This window comes from Phyllopteryx taeniolatus, chromosome 11 (genome assembly GCF_024500385.1).
Source record: "Phyllopteryx taeniolatus isolate TA_2022b chromosome 11, UOR_Ptae_1.2, whole genome shotgun sequence".
In the NCBI taxonomy this organism is placed as follows: domain Eukaryota; kingdom Metazoa; phylum Chordata; class Actinopteri; order Syngnathiformes; family Syngnathidae; genus Phyllopteryx; species Phyllopteryx taeniolatus.
In genome coordinates this window covers 19452827-19472059 of record NC_084512.1, presented here as the reverse complement: position 1 = coordinate 19472059, position 19233 = coordinate 19452827, and the positions used below count along the sequence as shown (strand labels likewise).

At 40.1% G+C, this 19233-nt stretch overlaps 1 protein-coding gene across 1 annotated transcript; it reads right to left on the bottom strand.

Annotated features, from left to right (window-relative positions):
• Positions 1-1643: 1643 nt before the first annotated feature.
• On the bottom strand, positions 1644-13118 carry LOC133485465 (transmembrane protein 26-like). The gene is made up of 6 exons (XM_061789170.1): positions 12894-13118; positions 11130-11226; positions 8052-8144; positions 5462-5661; positions 5233-5312; positions 1644-2795 (listed from the first exon to the last, which is right to left on the bottom strand). Exons 1-6 carry the CDS (start codon positions 13088-13090, stop codon positions 2500-2502), a joined length of 963 nt encoding a protein of 320 aa, XP_061645154.1. The 5' UTR covers positions 13091-13118; the 3' UTR covers positions 1644-2499.
• Between the last annotated feature and the right edge of the window lie 6115 nt (positions 13119-19233).

Genomic DNA, 19233 nt, shown 5'->3' with positions numbered 1-19233 from the left:
TTATATTGCATTAGAAACAATTTCAATGATTTTTAATACAGGAATTAGGTTGGCCTTCTGAAAAGTATTATGTATCATGTATGAATTTCACACTTTAACTTGAACTATTGGAGAAAATGAACTTTTCTACGATATAGTCTAACTTACTGAGATGCACCTGGAAATAAATAGGAATATAACAATTAAAATGGCACTAATTATTTTAAAATACATTTAAAATGACTTATTGAACTTTCGTCGATTACAAAACTTGCACTCAAGATTAGCGAGCTAAAATATGAATTTTATTTTACTATTTTTTTTAAATCATTCCATCACTAAGTAAATAAATAGATCCAATACGATCATTTCATATTGGAGAACAATTCACATTTAAATTAATTCTCATTTTAATACTAGTGAAAACTAATAATGTCCAAGCCAGATGATAAATTGTCTTATTTTGTTTAATCAATTGAAACAATAGCTCATTATAATACAGCTACAAAGTTGCTGACCCATCGTTTTTCGAATTAAAGATGATTTAATTCTCGTAAAGCAGACATTGGACAACTCTGATCGCAAATGCCTGCCAAAAGTCCAGCAGAAGGTAAAACTTGCTAACGCCCCCATCAGGGTGAACTTGCAATTACATCTAAAAAGAAGCAGTACACTACAAAGACAGTACAGTGCATTAACGCAATATAAACCGTAATATTGATAATTATAATGGATTTTTTGAAATTATTTTTTCAAAATGAAGAATAATAGGTAGCACAACGTAATTATATTTGGCCGGGAACATTCACTGTAGCATGATGCCGCGGGACCGGGTACTACAACTCCCAGAACGCACCGCGATAGCTGCGACATCGTGGCGACGTACCTGTCCCAAGCCCCTTTGAAACTCCTCATTGGTTCCTCGTCACTAGTTTGAATTAAGTTTAAGAGACACACAGGAGTAAAATGTGTTTAAACACGCGTTCACATGTTTAATTGTTTGTTTAATTGTTCCTTTCCTTTGGCAAGAGGTAAATCTCTGTTTTCTGAAAGCTTAGCCTGGTAGCGAGTCAAAGGGAATCTCTTCACCTGTTCAAACTTGTTGTCATAGAGAGGCACGCACCGTAGATACTACACATCCCAGAATGCACTGCGATAACTACGTCAAACAAGACTTGTCACCTGTTATGTTCGCCAATAGCATTAGCCTGTCAACTTCACAGTATGTATCAACGTTTTTGCTAACAGCATTAAGTTACATAAATGTGAAGCTATTTTGGTGACATATGGTGTCCTGTGTAGTATGTATGAAGTATTAATTGCTAACAAACGAATTCATTTACCACATTTTTACTTAAAACTGTCAGTGATTCACTAGCCAAATAATTTTGAACAGATTACATCATCAGTATGTGTTACTGCAATTACTGCCCACTTTGAGGCGACATGTGGCTGTACTGGAGAAAATTACTAAAATGCGAGGTCCTATTTTGTATGAAACAAGTTATAAATACCAGGACATTAACATTAATAAAACTGTTGATCCAAATAAACTACATGTCATGCTGTAAGGACATAGCTAATCATTATAACCGTTACTGTGGAATCATTGCTTGTGTAATACTATTTTTTTTTTTTAAAGTAAAAAGTCATACACAAATCAGGACAATGGGACAGATTCATTTTTGAGGCTTATTCAAAGTAACATAAAAAAACAACAATTAAACCCTGTGTTTTTAAGCAATAACACGAACCGAATAAAGCTCTTGTGGAGATACCTATTTTGCCCCTCAAGAAATGCAGTTTACAGTACATTATTCCCAATGGGACACTGTCAGGGGCTTTTTTTGGTCTTATTTGGCTTTTTATAGCATGTTTAAAAATGACACCAATGCTTTAAAATTGTTATTATCTGTAAAAAAAAAAAAAAAAAAAAAAAAAAAAAAGAATGAGCAGTCTGAGTCAGCATTAAATCAAATAATTACCCAGTGTTTACAGTTGGGTACGTTCTGTTTCATCTTCCTGGTTGAGTTCAAACGCTCCCTTCAATCTCTGGATTCCGTCAGCACTTAACAGACAAGGAGTTTTCCCATGTCTTCTGACCTTAATGCTCAGACTGCAAGAATCGGGATGGAAAGTCTTATCTTATCCAAGATTGAGGACTATTTTTATTTGTTTTTTGTTTTGTTTTTGTGCTAACACACTTTCAAAAGGAACCAGAAATTTCCAGACCCCTCTTTGTTCCTGTACCGCTTCCTCTTTTCCTGTTTATCTGCTGGTATCTTCAGCTTTAACACCACTGCGGTTACTCCAGTCCACTCACTCCTTTACTATAAGCATTGATCAACTGTAAAGTGAGGTTAGCAGCATCAAGCATGGACAGTAAATGTGGTATCAAGTGTAAGAACAAGATTGAAAATAGTACTTTTCCAAATGAACTGACTTTGCAGGACACACGAAGACAACACAAGAGTATTATCGTCCAAGCAATACAGAATGACTCAGGGTTCCCTTTTTTAATTATGGGATGCCGCTGCCCAGACCACTGCCACTCCGGGAAGGTCTGAAGTCCTGGCATATGACGGCCAACCTGTACACGTTCAAAATGACTACCAGGAAGTTCTTAATGGCAAAGAAGACCAGCATCTGGTGGAAGACGTCGAAGTAGGTCATGACAGTGAGCCGCACCATCAGGAAGGGCCCGTCCTGGATAAACAAAGCCTCCACGATACCCCAAATGTCCGTGCTGTGTTTGGTCAAGAGGGAAACCTCCTGTGCATCCTGGTCGTCAACAGGGTCCGACTTGGAGTTCACTACTGTTGGAAAAAAGCAGGAAAAGTGTTTTAAATGGACAGCTACTAAAAAATTACAATTCATCTTAATTGATTTTTGGGGTAGAGTTCAGAGGCATACCAAGTTCCCACATGGAAAATATTAGGTAACCGACAAGTGTAGCTGCCTCACACTTTAGCCACTATAGTTTACTCCTTAAACAAATACAGTGCAGCTGAGCGTCTGGCTAGCGATGGTCATGGCAAGCTATGTCCTTTTGGCAGTACATCAAACTCATTTGAAATACCAAAAATAGTCCAAACCACGGCTCTTATCTCGAAAAACCCATAAATCGGCTCACTCGTATGTCAAGGCATCACTGCACAAATAAAGTCAATGAAGATTATGACTCAGTCCATCAGGGATGTTTTGTCTATGGAAAAATACACAAAGACCGGTCTTGTGAACAAAATCTAAGGCTGGATTTACACTGCACTTTAAAGTGCCCAATTCTGATGGAATACCTCTATCAAATATTTTTCAGTGGTTTATTCCGTTTATTTGCATTGTTTGGAAAGACGTGGATGTGTATACCTCACCAACTGGTGTCTTTCGGTAATAAGCTTACACTGACACAGTATATCCGATACGTGCGTTTACGATGCTCTTACTTTGGTAGATATCCGATAAGTATCACACTTTTATCCAAAGTTGGAAGAAGCCAGATTCTGATCAGAAGATATTCAAGTCCATGAGTTGTTTTTTTTCTACTTACACTGCCATGACGCTTATACCAATTGTGTCACTTGAATCATATAGTGTAAATCCACATTTCTCTCGTTTTTGTTTTCCAGTTGAAATAAGTGCCTTTTAATAGGTGTTAGCTCGTGTACCACTTATCATGTTCAAATAATTATATTAGATTTGCTTAGCTATCCACAAGTTGTTCACAAGAAAGTGCACACATGTGTAGTATACTGTAGATTTTCTGCTGGCTGCTCGATGACTGTTTGTAGCCAAAATCACTTAGCATGTTTTCTAATATGCCAAATGAAGGCTAGCTGGCACAAGTAGGCTGTTTGAATAAACTAAACAAGGCAACAAACTAAAATGGTATTATTCGCCGTGCATCCAAGGATGAATCACTGAAGCATGTTTATGAACACTTTGCACATATAGTATACTGTATAACAACATAGTCCGTGTTTACAAGCTGTACAAACATGCCGCGCAAAGCCACACCCTGACAAAAAGGATACAAGATAAACACAACACAGTGAGAACCACAGTCAAGCACTATTGAATGTTTCATGTAAGTGCTCTAAAAGCATCATGATTATAAATATTAGGGGCAAAGCTGACTTGTACATTATTAAAAAGATCCTCTCTATTGGGATCATCATAAGGATGTTTAACTTTACCGTTCCAGGTTAGTTAGTTTATCTTCTTTTAAACTTTATCTTTGAGAGAATAATTTAAATTCTTAACGGTGTGTGCTATGGTTGAGTTTTATAGGACCAGAATCTTTATACCGTTTATTCAAATCAAATTCTGAGTTCGCCTCCAAAACAGGCCAAATATGCTCATACACTTTTACATATGCACAAAGTCACAGTCACAGTACCACTATGGTGGTTCTGCATTATGAACAACAATTCAAAATGTATTCCCCATAGACCATACTTCGTCAAACATCTTTATATTGGAGACAAGCGACAACCCGCTGAAAAGGAAAGTCTGTCAACGTCACTTTATTTTAGTGAACCAAGTGTTGGCAACCTTGGATTATGAAAGCAATGTGCAGATGATTGACAATAAAGGTGTATTTTCATTTAACCAAGTCTGATTGATTTAAATGGGGTGGCTAATCTTGACTGTTTCCATTGGACAGCGACGATAGACAACCTCAAACAGGGGTCACCGTGTTCTCAAAATCCAAATAAAGGCCTGTCTCGAAAGAACCAATTACCCATGTAACCCATGTACAAATATTGAGTTGCTATGCTACTATATGTAAAACCACTCAGTAATAAGCCCTTTCACAGTGATCACATTGACCTGGTGCCATTGCTGGTTTGACCTGGAGACAAATTCAGCACTTGTTCACAACTTTTTCCTGCTCCAAAGAGAAGGTCGCTATTATGTCATTGCCAGTGGGGGTGGTGACCACAGGTCCTTTGAGTAAACATTCAACTGCCAGTTTGCAAGAAGCCAACAAACTCTAGTTGCACGCCACTTTGTAAACAGAAGCGCATATGGTGACGTATGTGTGTTATATTGGTGACCTCATGATTTAGCTCTGGTTTGGTTCTCTGCCAGTGTGAAACCAAACTGCTCTTTGGAGGTGTGCAAGTTGACTCCAACTGAGGACTGGCACGATCACTGGTGCTCAACCAGCACTGGCACCAGTTCATTGTGAAAGCTGTATAATTGTCTGCATTATTATTATTTATAGTGGTTATTATTTACTCTTTTACTCACCAGCCAAATGTAGAGGGAACTGCAACATGCTCCATGTCCATACAGCTAAGATGATATAGACCAACTGAGGACTGTTCTCTCTGGAAAGGACAATACACAGCTAAAAATTGATCTTTTGGCATACTTAAGTTTGTACTGGTAGTTCTTTACAATTGTTCCTATATTGATAAAGGCGTAGAACACCAGAGCTCAGCATAGGCCCGTCAAGGAAATGTGATGAGACACCCACTTGACATCTGACAGCGTCTCACTCGTGAATTCAAGGATGTCCGCCGCCGTGCCGACAAAGATCAGAAGCAGCTGAGAGAGCTCGTCTCTGGTGACGCCGCCCCCCAGGGGCAGGAGCCATTTTCCCACAATGAGGAGGATGAGCAGGATCTGATGAAGAGCGAGGATCCACTCGTTGGAGCACAACGCCTGGTTGATGTTCTGTAAAACCCAGGATTGATCAGAAAAGTTGTTTCTATGTAAATGGACATCTGGATGCGTTTACACTTGGCTTGCACTGTTGTAGCATGCAGCTAACTCGGTTCATGCACTGTTACAAGACTGTGCTGGGTGTTATTGAAGCCTACCCCCACCCTGAAATGGAAAAGGGACAAAGCATGTTTTCGTTTTGGGGAACAAAGCTTAAGAGGTGTATCCGTGACTCAAGTGATAAATGGGTGTAGTGGCAATCTCACAATTGCTTTAAATCTATACTTTTAAAATGTTCCATTGCTGTTTTATCTATTTTATTATCTGTGGTAATAAAAGAGGAAACTAGTTTTCTTAATTGTTTGTTTTCTTTGCAGAGTTCCCCAAAGATCAGTTAGATGACCACTTCTAGTCTTCTTATACAAATCCAATCCGTTGGATTTGTATGTGCATTCTCTCTTGGTGATTTGGCTATATTCAGTTACAACAAAAATCTTGTTTTGATTCGACATCTTTGTGTTTAACAGCACGGTCTGTTTTATGATATTGGAGTATAGCTGCATTAATGTCCACGAGTGCCTTAATTGCACCATTCAACTTTTCCTGACTTTTCCCAACGGATTCAGGCCAGTATTCCTGAGAAGGCTCTTTGTCTCACCCCCTCCAACGGTCAGTTCTGCCTGAGACTTTGAGACGTCTGGTGCTGCATGCATTACGTCAACACTCACATCTTTGTGCAATGTTCCTTGCGTGTTTATTCTCCCCAAACTGCGAACCCAATTTGTCTGAGATTCTAAAACCTAAATGCTCCAAGATTTCATGTCAAGTCAGTCTTGGCGTAATTAGGACTAGATTTAGAGTTTTTTTTTTTTTTTCTTTCTCTGGACTCAGCACTGCTGATGCGTCAGTGTGTTGTTGACTGATTGTGTTGGTGTGACACAATATTGGGGGTGGCAGTAGCTCAGATGAGAAGGTCTTGGCTCTAAGGACTTGGCTTCGGGACCAAAAGGCGGCAGCTTTTGCACTCTCAATAAGTCCATTATTCTGATTTTATGTTTAAAAAGCCTTGAATTCTTTGAAACTCGACTTTTACAGCTTGTAAACATACGCATATCTTTTTATCATACGAAAAAGTACAGTTACCTTGGAGTCTGATAATGGGGAACACAATTTTTGTTGAGTTAGGTCTGACAGCTGTTTTTAACTAATTTTTGGGTGCGGAATCCAAAACTGATCTCAGTTTTTCTCCATCATGTCAAGTTTTTTAACTATAGAGCCCCGTTTTCTTAAAAAATGTGAACAATACTGTACTTAACAGATATGTACTTGTTTCGTAAAACTTTTCAAATATTGCCATACAATGAAATATGAAAGAAACAGGTATGACTGCAATGTTTATTTAACACTATTACGTTTTACAAAGGATATGGCACAAATCCTCTTATTTCCTACAATGGGAGCTTTCTGTTTGCATATATTGATAGTACTGACCTATTGGGAGCTGCTCACAGCTCTCACCGCACTGTCTCAGTTGTGACTGCACAAACAAGTTGCCACGTAGCCGTAGATGAGTCCAATCGTAATAGGCTGGCAAGTCTTACTCCGGCTAATCTGTGGAATTTTGCTTATCTGGAGGGTAAGCTGTGGCGAAAAAAACTTCATGTGCTAGAAAAAAACTGCAATTTTGGAATCAGCATGCCAATTTTAGTTTTTAAAATCGAACTCAACAGAATTTTTTTTCCAAATTGTTCCCCAGTGTAATTGAACTCTTATTGTATCCCTATTTCTGACAGTGTGAACCCAGGGCAAATTGAAATCCACAGTCTATGGATGTGTTGACTGATGCAACGAGTCAGTCAGAGTTATGATTGTTCCTCACAGATTAAGCATTTAGTTGAGACGAGCACCAAAATCAGATTCAATTCAATCAATCCAATGCAGTTATCCATAGAGTTTCGCTATTCGAGGTCGGGCCCAGTCGTTATCCCCGCGAATTGCGGGGATCCACTGTACTGTATAAAGCTTTTAATGGGAGTATCGATTGTCACCCAAAATCTCAAATTCTTACGTTTCACTGAAATGTAACACAAATTTATCGGATTGTCTATTCTGAGACTCAATCTACGGACTGAGTCAACTCATAACGTAAATCACATGTGCAGCCTGTAGTCAGCCTTTTTTATTTTAAATTTTTTTTGAAGACCAGACAGACTGACGACATCAATCGCTTGCTCAAGGGTTTCTTGTGAAATCAGCTTTATTTTCGGCTACTGTCACCGCTCTGAATACTGACACCACTGAGTGGTTTTCCAATAAAAGCAGAAAATAATCTTGAATATGTCACTCATCATCGCACACCAATACCGCATGCTAATAATACGCTAATGTGAAGTCAGCTTTACCTCCAGGTAGTTCTGGTATGTGAGGTTTGTCCCTGTGGTCTCGTTCAGGGTGATCACTCGCTTCACGTTCTCCCACGAGTCAAGCTTGTTGCACTGCAACAAAGTAAACCCCACGGTTATTAAAGGACATTTGACATCAAATACAGTTAGCGACCCATTTATCAATGAGCAATACAGCATTGCACTACTCCCAACTGACAACCAGTCAGTCATGAGACCATGAGCCATCCTGATGACTGTTTTTTTCGGTATTGACTAAACCTGTTAAGAATAAATCACGTATAGCCCTTACATCGACATACACCGTGAATAAACTAATGATAAAGATCTTAAGAATATTAATATATTACAACAAAGATATTGAGTGCTGCAATGACAAATAAAATACATTCCAGCATTTTATTACTGACATTTGGCCACTCAACAAAAATGTACCCGCGACCCATTTTGGCTCGTGAACCTGATCTAATTATTAATCATAGTAATTCGTTAATCCATCCCTCAGGGCAGGGGTACCTGGATTGGTTGCCAGCCAATCGCAGGTACAAAGATAAATGTAGGATAGAGATACATCAAAGCCATACTCACACAAATAGATAAGATACAGTAGATGTTTTTGGAATTCAACATTTTGGTGTGATTACATCAATGAACTGTTTGCAGTTTGAAATCCAACAGGCAAGTTAACAGACTTTCAATGTGAAGAATAAACACAACACTTAAAAGCAGCACTCAAAGTCATTCATTACGTGTATATTTTTAGAAATGTACATTTAGAAGTTTGCCCTTGCAGATCACCTGGCCGTTGAATTCCTGATACATGTTTTTTATTTGGTTGATGATCTTAGATGGTAGCAAATAGTGCCCGTGGAGTTTCCAAAGCACTTCCTTATCTATACTGTAGGCTGTCAAAGGCTTTTTCGAAGTCTAATAAATTTCTCAATTTATTTGCCACTCATCAAACTGTGCGATGATAATTCTCAATGTCGCAATATGGTCTGTGCATGACTTGTCCTTCCTAAAACCTGCTTGCTCTTTCCTCCACAGATCGTCAATGGCTGCTTGTATTCCATCTAGGATAATCCGTAGAACCTTGCTCCAGATGGACAGGAGCATTATGCCTCTCCAGGTGTTGCATGTGCTGAGGTTTCCTCTTTTCGCAATTGTGACAATTAAGCCCATTTTCCATTCTATTGGGGATTATCTCTGCATCTCAGATCGTGTTGAGAAGGTGGTATAGAACCTCTGTGGTCGCTTTGGGATCAGTTTTCACAATATAAGGAGGATATTGTCAACTCCTGGTGCTTTTTCGGCCTTCATCTTTTTGATGGCTCTGGTTAGTTCATCCTTAGACACCCTCCCACTGTTGACCTTCAGTTTTCTGATAGTACGCTGCTGATGTCTTCTGTTATTTCTGGGGGAGGTCAATTTAGGAGCTCTTGGACATGTTCCCTCCGGCGGTCCAGTTGTTAACCTTCCTATCCGAGGAGTTGTCCCTGTTTATTCCTCACTTGTCGGCTTATGGTTCTGTTTTTTTCCCCACTAGTTGTCTTGTGATTCTGTAAATATCTTTCATGTTCCTCCGTCCAGCTGCTACAACTGCCTCACATCCTAGGCTGTCAACACTTCTCCTCCTGTTCCTTATCATCTTCTTCTTCACTACCATACTATTTTTTGTATTCTTGCCTCCATTTCTCTTTCTTTGGGATATCTGGTTCCCTATTGCACTTGTTTTACAGCCCTATAGCTCTGAAACGTGAAAGACTACCGAGGGCCTCAAAAGCAAAATCCAGGTGTTTATCAACAAACGCCTGTGCTACATCCTCAAGCTGTGGTAGCCTGTCAAAACCACAAATGAAGAGCTGTGGAGCAAAACAAACCAGGACAGCATCACTACCACCATCAAAAGGAGAAAGAGGAACTGGATAGGGCACCCCCTTAAGAAGGACTCAAACAACATCACTAGACAGGCCTTGGAAGTGGAAGAGGAAAGCCGGTAGGCCAAAAAACGCCTGGAGACATTCCACATGACAAGCCCTGAGGAGTATCGGTGTGAGCTGGCCAGACGCAAAGGCCACTGGGCCCAGAAGATAGTGAGATGGAGAGCTCTTGTGGACGCCGTATGACCCTCAAAGGGGTAGAGAACATTAAGTCAGTCACATTTAGACGGAGTTTCATAAAATGTTCGCACTTTCAAAAACACGACTTGAATGTAAGACATGATAACGCCATAATATTAAGTAGATAAATACAGGATAGAAACGTTTAAAAGCAGTAGTCCAACAAAGCAATTTGATCAAAAAGTCCACAAGCTAAAAGACTGTAAAAATATGTAATATTAATAAATAGATATTGTATAACATATGAAAGCAGTAGTCAAACAAAGTGATTATCCATCCATCCATCCATCCATTATCTTTACCGCTTATCCTCCCGAGGGTCGCGGGCTGCTGGAGCCTATCCCAGCTATCTTCGGGTGGGAGGCGGGGTACACCCTGAACCGGTCGCCAGCCAATCGCAGGGCACATAGAAACAAACAACCATTCACACTCACATTCACACCTACGGTCAATTTAGAGTCCGCAGTCAACTTACCACGCATGTTTTTGGGATGTGGGAGGAAACCGGAGTGCCCGGAGAAAACCCACGCAGGCACAGGGAGAACATGCAAACGCCACACAGGCGGGGCCGGGATTTGAACCCCGGTCCTCAGAACTGTGAGGCAGATGTGCTAACCAGTCCGTGCTGGCACAAAGTGATTAGGTACAGTATATTTAATAGAAATTGACACTTGGATGTAGTTGCTACTCTTTGCAGTTTCAACAACACCAGGTGAGGTAAAGGACAAAAAAATAAAAAATGAATTGAAGAAATTACAATAAGTACCATAAGTAAAAGATAAAACCTAAATGCTGTCGTCAAACAAGGTGATGAGATGAGATCAATACGTCAACAGTTGCAATTTGAAAACCACAACGCTAAACTTAGCATGCTAAAAGACAGCAACCTCCCCAAACCCCCCAAAAATAATGCTGTACTCAAAAATGTACCCATAATAATGTGATGTGGAGTTTCCACCTGAGGGTCGCTGGCTTTGTCCTGCTGGTAGTGCAGCTCCAGAATCCAAATGGAGGGAATGATACTGATGAGAAAGAGAAAGATTGGAGGGGAAAACCTAAAAAAACAACACGCAAACAGTCCATGAGAACACATAATGGGAACGAATGATGTCATGCAAACATTTTGCAACCATTAGATTGCGTAGAACTACATTTAAAGTTACTTCTAAGAGGTCCAATCATCTCCTATTGCCCTACTACTTGTGATACGCTCATGATTTATTCATAGAGTGCAATTCTTCGCTTCACATTTAACAGTATGAGATGCAGATAAAGCAAATTGAAGGTCCACTTCAGTGTTCCTGAGTACCATAAAGTAGATTCGACAAGGCTTGTACATCCTGTCTTGGAATAGCTCAGAGGAAAGGTTACCGGAAAAGGTTCTCAAAGCTTTCTTCTGTTGTTTTTAATATTTTGGCCACCTCAGTCAGCTACACGAGGGAGACACACCATATTTTTTCACACAGAAACAGATTCAAACCCAGACCCTCAGATTGGTACTACCCTAGCAAAATATCATATACATTTACAGTTATCTAATGGTTTACAACACAAGTGTTTCTAGCCCATTTTGTGGGAGTGCTCAAGTACCCCTACATTTAATCTCAGCACCCCTAAAATTTTAGAGCTTGTTTTTTTTCTGTATTTCCTTTTTAAACACGCTCGGTAAGTGTATAACCATACAATACTTGGTTGAAATGTAATATTAAAACATCCATCCATCCATTTTCTGAGCCGCTTCTCCTCACTAGGGTCGCGGGCGTGCTGGAGCCTATCCCAGCTGTCATCGGGCAGGAGGCGGGGTACACCCTGAACTGGTTGCCAGCCAATCGCAGGGCACACAAACAAACAACCATTCACACTCACATTCACACCTACGGGCAATTTAGAGTCTCCAATTCATGCATGTTTTTGGGATGTGGGAGGAAACCGGAGTACCCGGAGAAATCCCACGCTGGCACGGGGAAAACATGCAAACTCCACACAGGCGGGGCCGGGGATTGAACCCCGGTCCTCAGAACTCTGAGGCTGACGCTCTAACCAGTCACCCACCGTGCCGCCAACATTAAAACAAATAATAATAAAAAACAGCACTTCCTTGCCTCATAAATGGTATTGTATTTTTAGAACTCACTATAGGAGGCTGATTTACTCCTGGAAAAAAATCCATACTCTTAATGTGTATGTAGAGCTGCAAAATGTGTTATCTTCCCCAAGACAGTAGTAGGGTTGCAATATATTTGTTTTATAAATCCAATCCATTCCTCATTTGCTGTGGCTCAACATTTAAATAACTTTTACCAGATTTGATGGTTTAGTCACAGACTTTCCTAAAAAGTGCTATACTTCTCATTCATAAATGTGGGAATGAAATTGCGTTGAAATGTATAAAACTGTGAAATGTGGCTGGGAGACCAGCACCCTCAAACCTCTGATCTTAGACTCGCCACTGGCTACAGTTGAGCCAAATTTTGAGCTCGTGATTTTTGATTTATTTTTTAATCAAATTCCCGGATCATGTCCTGTTTCTCAACATCAGCATCCATGCAATTAATAACAACAATGTACTTTTTTTGGGGGGGGGGTGAGGGGGCGGGGGGCAAATTCCACGAGGGGGACCACCCTTGCCTTTATTGTCCTGTGAACAATAGCAGCAGCAGCCTAAGTAAGAGTAGCTACAGTGGGAGTTTAAAAAGTGTCTAAAAATCGTTTTTTTTTTTACCATTTATAATCTTGTCCCTTCCTCCTCTTCAGCGTGACGATCATCTCCAGCAGGAGCGGCACGAAGAGCAGCGTGAGGAGCCAGAAGATGTTGTCCCTCTTCACCCATGTCACCCGCCACACGCCCGCCAGCGACACGAAGAGAAAGAGCGCCCTGGTCACGATGGCGCACGTAAACTTCAACACGCTCAGCATCATCTTCACCCCCCCCCACCCGCCCCCTTTACCCGGTACAGTACACACTCCTGACTGACAAACTCAGCATTGCAGGATGAAGTTTGTGGCACACGCACAAAAAAAAAAAAAAAAAAAAAGAAAGTGGGCTCAAAGTTGAAGCTCCACCCCCGAGTGGGAGTGGGAATGGGGGCTGCTGCATGAAGCCACTCGCTGTAGAATACATGACACAGTTTGCCTCGTTGATGTTGAGGATTATTCATAGACAGCAGTTTGGGGATGGCGTTTGCAAAAAGCGTCCACATGAGGGCGCCAAAGACCTGAGGGTGGCACACTTTTTTATTGGAAATGTACTGCTGCATCTGCAGAGTTGAGTCAGTTCTGTAAAACAAACAAACGAAGAAACAAATAAAGCATGTGTTAGCAGTTCAACATAGAAAACTAAGTACTGTTTAGTTTATCTTCAGTGCAACTGTTGTACAGAGTTCATGTTTATTTTATGGACAACCCCAATTCCAATGAAGTTGGGACGTTGTGTTAAACATAAATAAAAACAGAATACAATGATTTGCAAATCATGTTCAACCTATATTTAATTGAATACACTACATAGACAATATATTAATGGTCAAACTGATAAACTTTATTGTTTTTTAGCAAATAATCATTAACTTAGAATTTTACGGCTGCAACACGTTCCAAAAAAGATGAGACTAGTGGCAGAAAAGACTGAGAAAGTTGAGGAATGCTCATCAAACATCTGTTTGGAACATCCCACAGGTGAACAGGCTAATTGGGAACAGGTGGGTGCCATGACTGGGCATAAAAGGAGCTTCCCTGAATTGCTCATTCATTCCCAAGCAAAGCTCGAACGACGTTCACCTCTTTGTGAACAAGTGCGTGAGAAAATAGTCGAACAGTTTAAGGAAAATTGTTCCTCAACGTACAATTGCAAGGAATTTAGGGATTTCGTCATCTGCGGTCCATAATATCATCAAAAGGTTCAGAGAATCTGGAGAAATCACTGCATGTAAGCGGCAAGGCCGAAAACCAACATTGAATGCCTGTGACCTTTGATCCCTCGGCACTGCATCAAAAACCGACATCAATGTGTAAAGGATATCGCCACATGGGCTCAGGAACACTTCAGAAAACCAACTTGAACTTGCAACTTGAAACTCTACTATGCAAAGCAAAAGCCATTTATCAACAACACCCAGAAACGCCGCCAGCTTCTCTGGGCCCGAGCTCATCTAAGATGGACTGATGCAAAGTGGAAAAGTGTTCTGTGGTCCGACGAGTCCACATTTCAAATAGTTTTTTTAAATTGTGGACGTGTACTCCGACCCAAAGAGGAAAAGAACCATCCAGACTGTTATCGATGCAAAGTTCAAAAGCCAGCATCTGTGATGGTATGGGGCTGTGTTAGTGCCAATGGCATGGGTAACTTACACACCATTAATGCTGAAAGGTACATACAGGTTTTGGAGAAACATATGCTGCCATCCAAGCAACGTCTTTTTCATGGACGCCCCTGCTTATTTCAGCAAGACAATGCCAAACCATATGCTGCACGTGTTACAACAGCGTGGCTTCGTAGCAAAAGAGTGCGGGTACTAGACTGGCCTGCCTGCAGTCCAGACCTGTCTCACATTGGAAATGTGTGGCGCATTATGAAGCTTAAAATACGACAACGGAGACCCCAGACTGTTGAACAGCTGTAACATCAAGCAAAAATGTGGAAAAATTCTACCTACAAAGCTTCAACAATTAGTGTCCTCAGTTCCCAAACGTTTATTGAATGTTGTTAAAAGAAAAGGTGATGTCACACACTGGTAAACATGACCCTGTCCCAGCTTTTTTGGAACATGTTGCAGCCATAAAATTCTAAGTTAATGATTATTTGCTAAAAACAATAAGGTTTATCAGTTTGAACATTAAATATCTTGTCTTTGTAGTGTATTCAAGTAAATATAGGTTGAACATGAATTGCAAATCATTGTATTCTGTTTTTATTTATGTTTAACACAACGTCCCAACTTCATTGGAATTGGGGTTGTAAAGGTTTTTCAATGGTAAAGCTACTTTCCCCATAGGAAATATTGGAAATTGAATGTTAGAAGGTATAACTATACTACTATGTCAGCTTGGATAGGCTCCAGCACCCCACAAACCTGAACAGGATAGGCGATACTGAAAATGGATGGATATTTGGAAAATGTTGATATCACACTTGTCAAACTATATTACATTTTTTTAAAAACGGAACTGTAAGCAATTTAGAAAATGGATGAATGGAAAATAAAATAAAAAAGTTGAATGTTACCAGATATCAAATTATTATTTTTCCAAAAAATATATAGCAATAATAATGTCAAAGAAATCTTGAGCATTACAAAGTATCACACTATTTTTTATTTACAAAATAAAAATAAAAGTTTCGTATATGCTATCACTTTTTATTTAAAAACATAACAGAACACACTATCTTTTTTAATTTATAAAATAATGGATAAGAATTGTTAAGTTGACTGTTACAAAGTATCACCCTATTTTTATTTTTAAAATTTGGAATAAAAAAAGTTTAATCTTTTAAAATATCGTAGTATTATTTTAATTAAATGTTTGAAAATAACTTGTGGCCATCCCTTCTATACACAGAACAGAAGAAGAATCTTTTTGAAGTACAGTAGTCATAAAAAAAAAAGCTATAATTCTTACTCCTCAGGGTAGCAAAATATTACATGGAAACCAACAATATATGTAAAAACAGGACAACAGCAAAGTCAAAACAAGCAGCCTGAAAAAAATGACCTTATTGTACTGCATGTTATGTCATTTCCTCCTCTGCGCAACAACCCATTAAATCGTGTGTGTGCCTTCACTTTCAATACTTTTATAATATTGCATAAAACAATCAGCTCGTACATTGTCTCGTCAGTCATATAAAAACCTTATCAGCCATTCTAATCACATATCTCATTATATCCCCTGTGCAGGAAGTAACTCGCTCCCCAGTTCACACTGGCTCTCGCTCTTCGATACACACACCCACGCACAAACACACACACACACACACACATACACAGACACACACACACACACACACAGACAGACACACAGCTCATGCTGGCCTAGCCTGCCAATGCAGACGAGGGGAAGGGCAGACCGGCCCATGCGTGACCTTGGAAGGGAGACAGCCTTTTCCTGTCTTTGTTCCATAATGTCCATCATCATCGTCGTCATCATCATCTTTTTTTCTTTTTCTCTCTGCACTGGCATAGCACAAAAAGAGAGTTGGCGTCAGAAGTGAAAATAGTAGCCGGTCAGGGTCCCTTCCTGTGTTATGATGATGATGTGCTGTTTTGTTGTGTCCCAACAGGTGGCGCTCAACACCACGCAATGAAGTAATATAACCTCCCACGGATATTACAGACAAAAAAATGCTCAGGTTCAAGTTTATTTCGGGTTCGTCACACTTCGCTGAGCACAAGTCACAGTTTCCAAATATGAAGTTTTTTCTCTCTTTCCATATTTGGGCAAAGGAAATCTGCTGAATCCATTTGTTTGCTCTGTGGATTTGGCATATAAAGTATAAGCATAGAGGTGAAAACACCACCAGCCAGTAACGACTGTTGATCTTATGCATGCATTTGTTGATGTTTGTTTGTCTATTGCTCTTTACTTTTTTTTCTACTTGTTTATTCCCAAGTGCACTAACCAGGTTCCAATAGGTGTTACCTTGTGTGTTTTTGCTCTCTTTTCTCCTAGTTCATTCCCAGGTTGCCCAACCAGGTTCCAACAGGTGTTTTTTTTTTTGCCTTTTGTCATCATTTTTGCTTTCTTTCTTCCCCTTGTTTTTCCACAGATTCCCAGACTATGTCCAATAGCGGTTGTCTTTTGTTATTGCTTTTTACTCCCTCCGTTGTCCTTGTTTATGCCCAGATTCTCTTACCATGTTTCAACAGGTGTTGCTTTTTTCTTTTTTTTTTCTCCTTGTTTATCCCTGGAAGTTAACATATGTTGTTGTTGTCTTTCATTTTTGTTGTTTACTCTCTTTTGTCCTTGTTGTTTATCGCAGGACCTAATGTATTATTGTTGATGTCGTGTGTATTTGGTTATTGTTTTTTTTTCTCCTCATTTACCCCCAGGTTCCAGCAATTTTTTCTTTGCTTTCTTCTTTTGTTCTCTTGTTTTTCTCTTCATTTCAACAGGTATTGTTTATATCTTTTGTTGTTGCTTTTTCTCTCTTTTTTTTTTTACTACATTCCCCATTGGTTGTCTTTTCATTTTGCTGATTGCTCTCTATTTTACTCCTTTTTGTCCCCAGGGCAGTTTCTCAAACTATGTCCCTAAGCTGTTTTCTTTTGTTCTAGATTTTTGACCGTTGTTCTTGCTGAGGTTCCCCAACCAGGTACAACAAGTGTCCCCCCCCCCCTCCCCTTTTTATTGTTTTTGATTTCTTTTTCTCTCTTTATCTATCCCTAGGTCCCCCAAACAGATTGCAGCACATAGTTTTGTGGTGTTTTGTTTTTTGGTTTATGCTTTATTTTTGCACCTTATTTATCCCCAGGTTCCAGCAGTTCTTATTGTTTTTGTCTTTTGCTCACACTTTTCTTCTTGTCTCTCCCCACGTTCCCAAACCAAGTTGCAACAGGTGTTGTCATTGATGTCTTTTATTACTGCTGTTTGCTCTCTGTTCTTCATTTGTCACCAGGTCCCCCCAGCTAGCTATAGCAACATGTTTTGTTGTTGCTTTTTGCTCTCTTTTCTCTTTGTTTATCACCAGGTTGCCCAACCAGGTTCCAACAGCTGTTATTTTTGTTGTCAATTGCTAGTGTTTTTGGTTCTCTCTTTTCTCTTAGTTTATTCCCAGGTTTCCCCACCCATGTCTCAAAAGGTGTGGTTGTCTATTGTTATTGCTTTTTTCTCATTTTTCCCTTGTTTATCCCAATGTTCCCAAACCAGGTTCCATCAGGTGCACTGTTGGCTTTTGTTACTGTTTTTTTTTGCTCTCTTGTTTTTCCTCGTTTATCCCCAGGTTCCAGCAGGTGTTGCTGTTCTCGTCTTTTGATTTGATTTTTGCCTCCTTTTTCTCCTTGTTTTTCCACCAGATTCCGCAACCAGGTTCCACCATGTTTTGTTAGGGCTTTTTGTCCCCCTCTCCTTTATCCTCGTTGATCCCCGTTTCTCATGACCATGTTCCAACAGATGTCATTGCTGTTATCATTTGCTATTGCTTCTTGCTCTCTAACCATGTACCAAAGCTGTTGTCTTCTGTTATTGCTTTTTGCTCTCTCTTCTGTCCTTGTTTAAGCCCAGGTTCCCCAACAAAGTCCCAGCAGGTGTTATTGTATGTTGTCATTTGTTATTATTTTTCCTGTTCTTTGTTCCCTAGGTTCACTGACCAGGTCCCAGGAAGTGTCATTGCTGTCATTTTGTTCTCTCTTTCCTCTCTCTTGGCTGCTCCAATAAAATCTCGTCTTTTGTTGTTGTAGCTGGGGTCAAAAGCGAAGCAGGTGGCTGAATAAGCGGCCACGCATTCCCCTGCGCTTGTTCCCAAAACGCCAACCTTTACACATTCACACATGTCAGGCATTTGCATTGCAAGAAATTGCACTTTAAATGGATAACACATGACTCATTCTCTCGCTCTCTCACTCTCTCTTTCTAGTCTGTGTCGACAGCTGCAAGCGGCCAAGCGCTTATTAGACAAATATGATTCAGAGCAGGCAGGCAGCGAGGCTCATCAAAGCTTTTCCAGTGTGGAATCTCTGACAATAATGATTTTTTTTGGTGCTAAACAATATTATGTTACCTTCATTTTCCTTCCTTTGCTGTTTTCTGTCCTGACCTTAAAGCTGGAAAACTGCTGTGTATTCTGCATTAGCAATCAAAACAAGAGGCTATTATGCGGCACTGAGCTCACCCCCCCCCATCCCTCACCCCCCTTCACCACCTCCTCCTCTTGACTCATGTTGCCTGTGCAGTAAACAGCCCACAGATGTTTTACATCGATATTAATAAATTTAATTTGTCCCCAGCAGAAAAAGTGCAGGGATTAACCTCTCTCTGTCCGCCGCGTATATCGCAGCAATTTCATCTCAAACAGCGAGTGGCTTTTTGCATGAGGCCATTTAGTTGCCTCTGAGTAAACCTGGTGTCGC

Coding starts and splice junctions, on each gene's coding strand:
- LOC133485465 (XM_061789170.1), bottom strand. CDS start 13,090: ATGATGCTGAGCGTGTTGAAGTTTACGTGCGCCATCGTGACCAGGGCG. Junction 11,227..12,893: donor AAGGGACAAGATTATAAATG/GTAAAAAAAAAA, acceptor TTGTTTTTTTAG/GTTTTCCCCTCCAATCTTTC. Junction 2,796..5,232: donor GTTCCCTCTACATTTGGCTG/GTGAGTAAAAGA, acceptor TTTTTCCAACAG/TAGTGAACTCCAAGTCGGAC.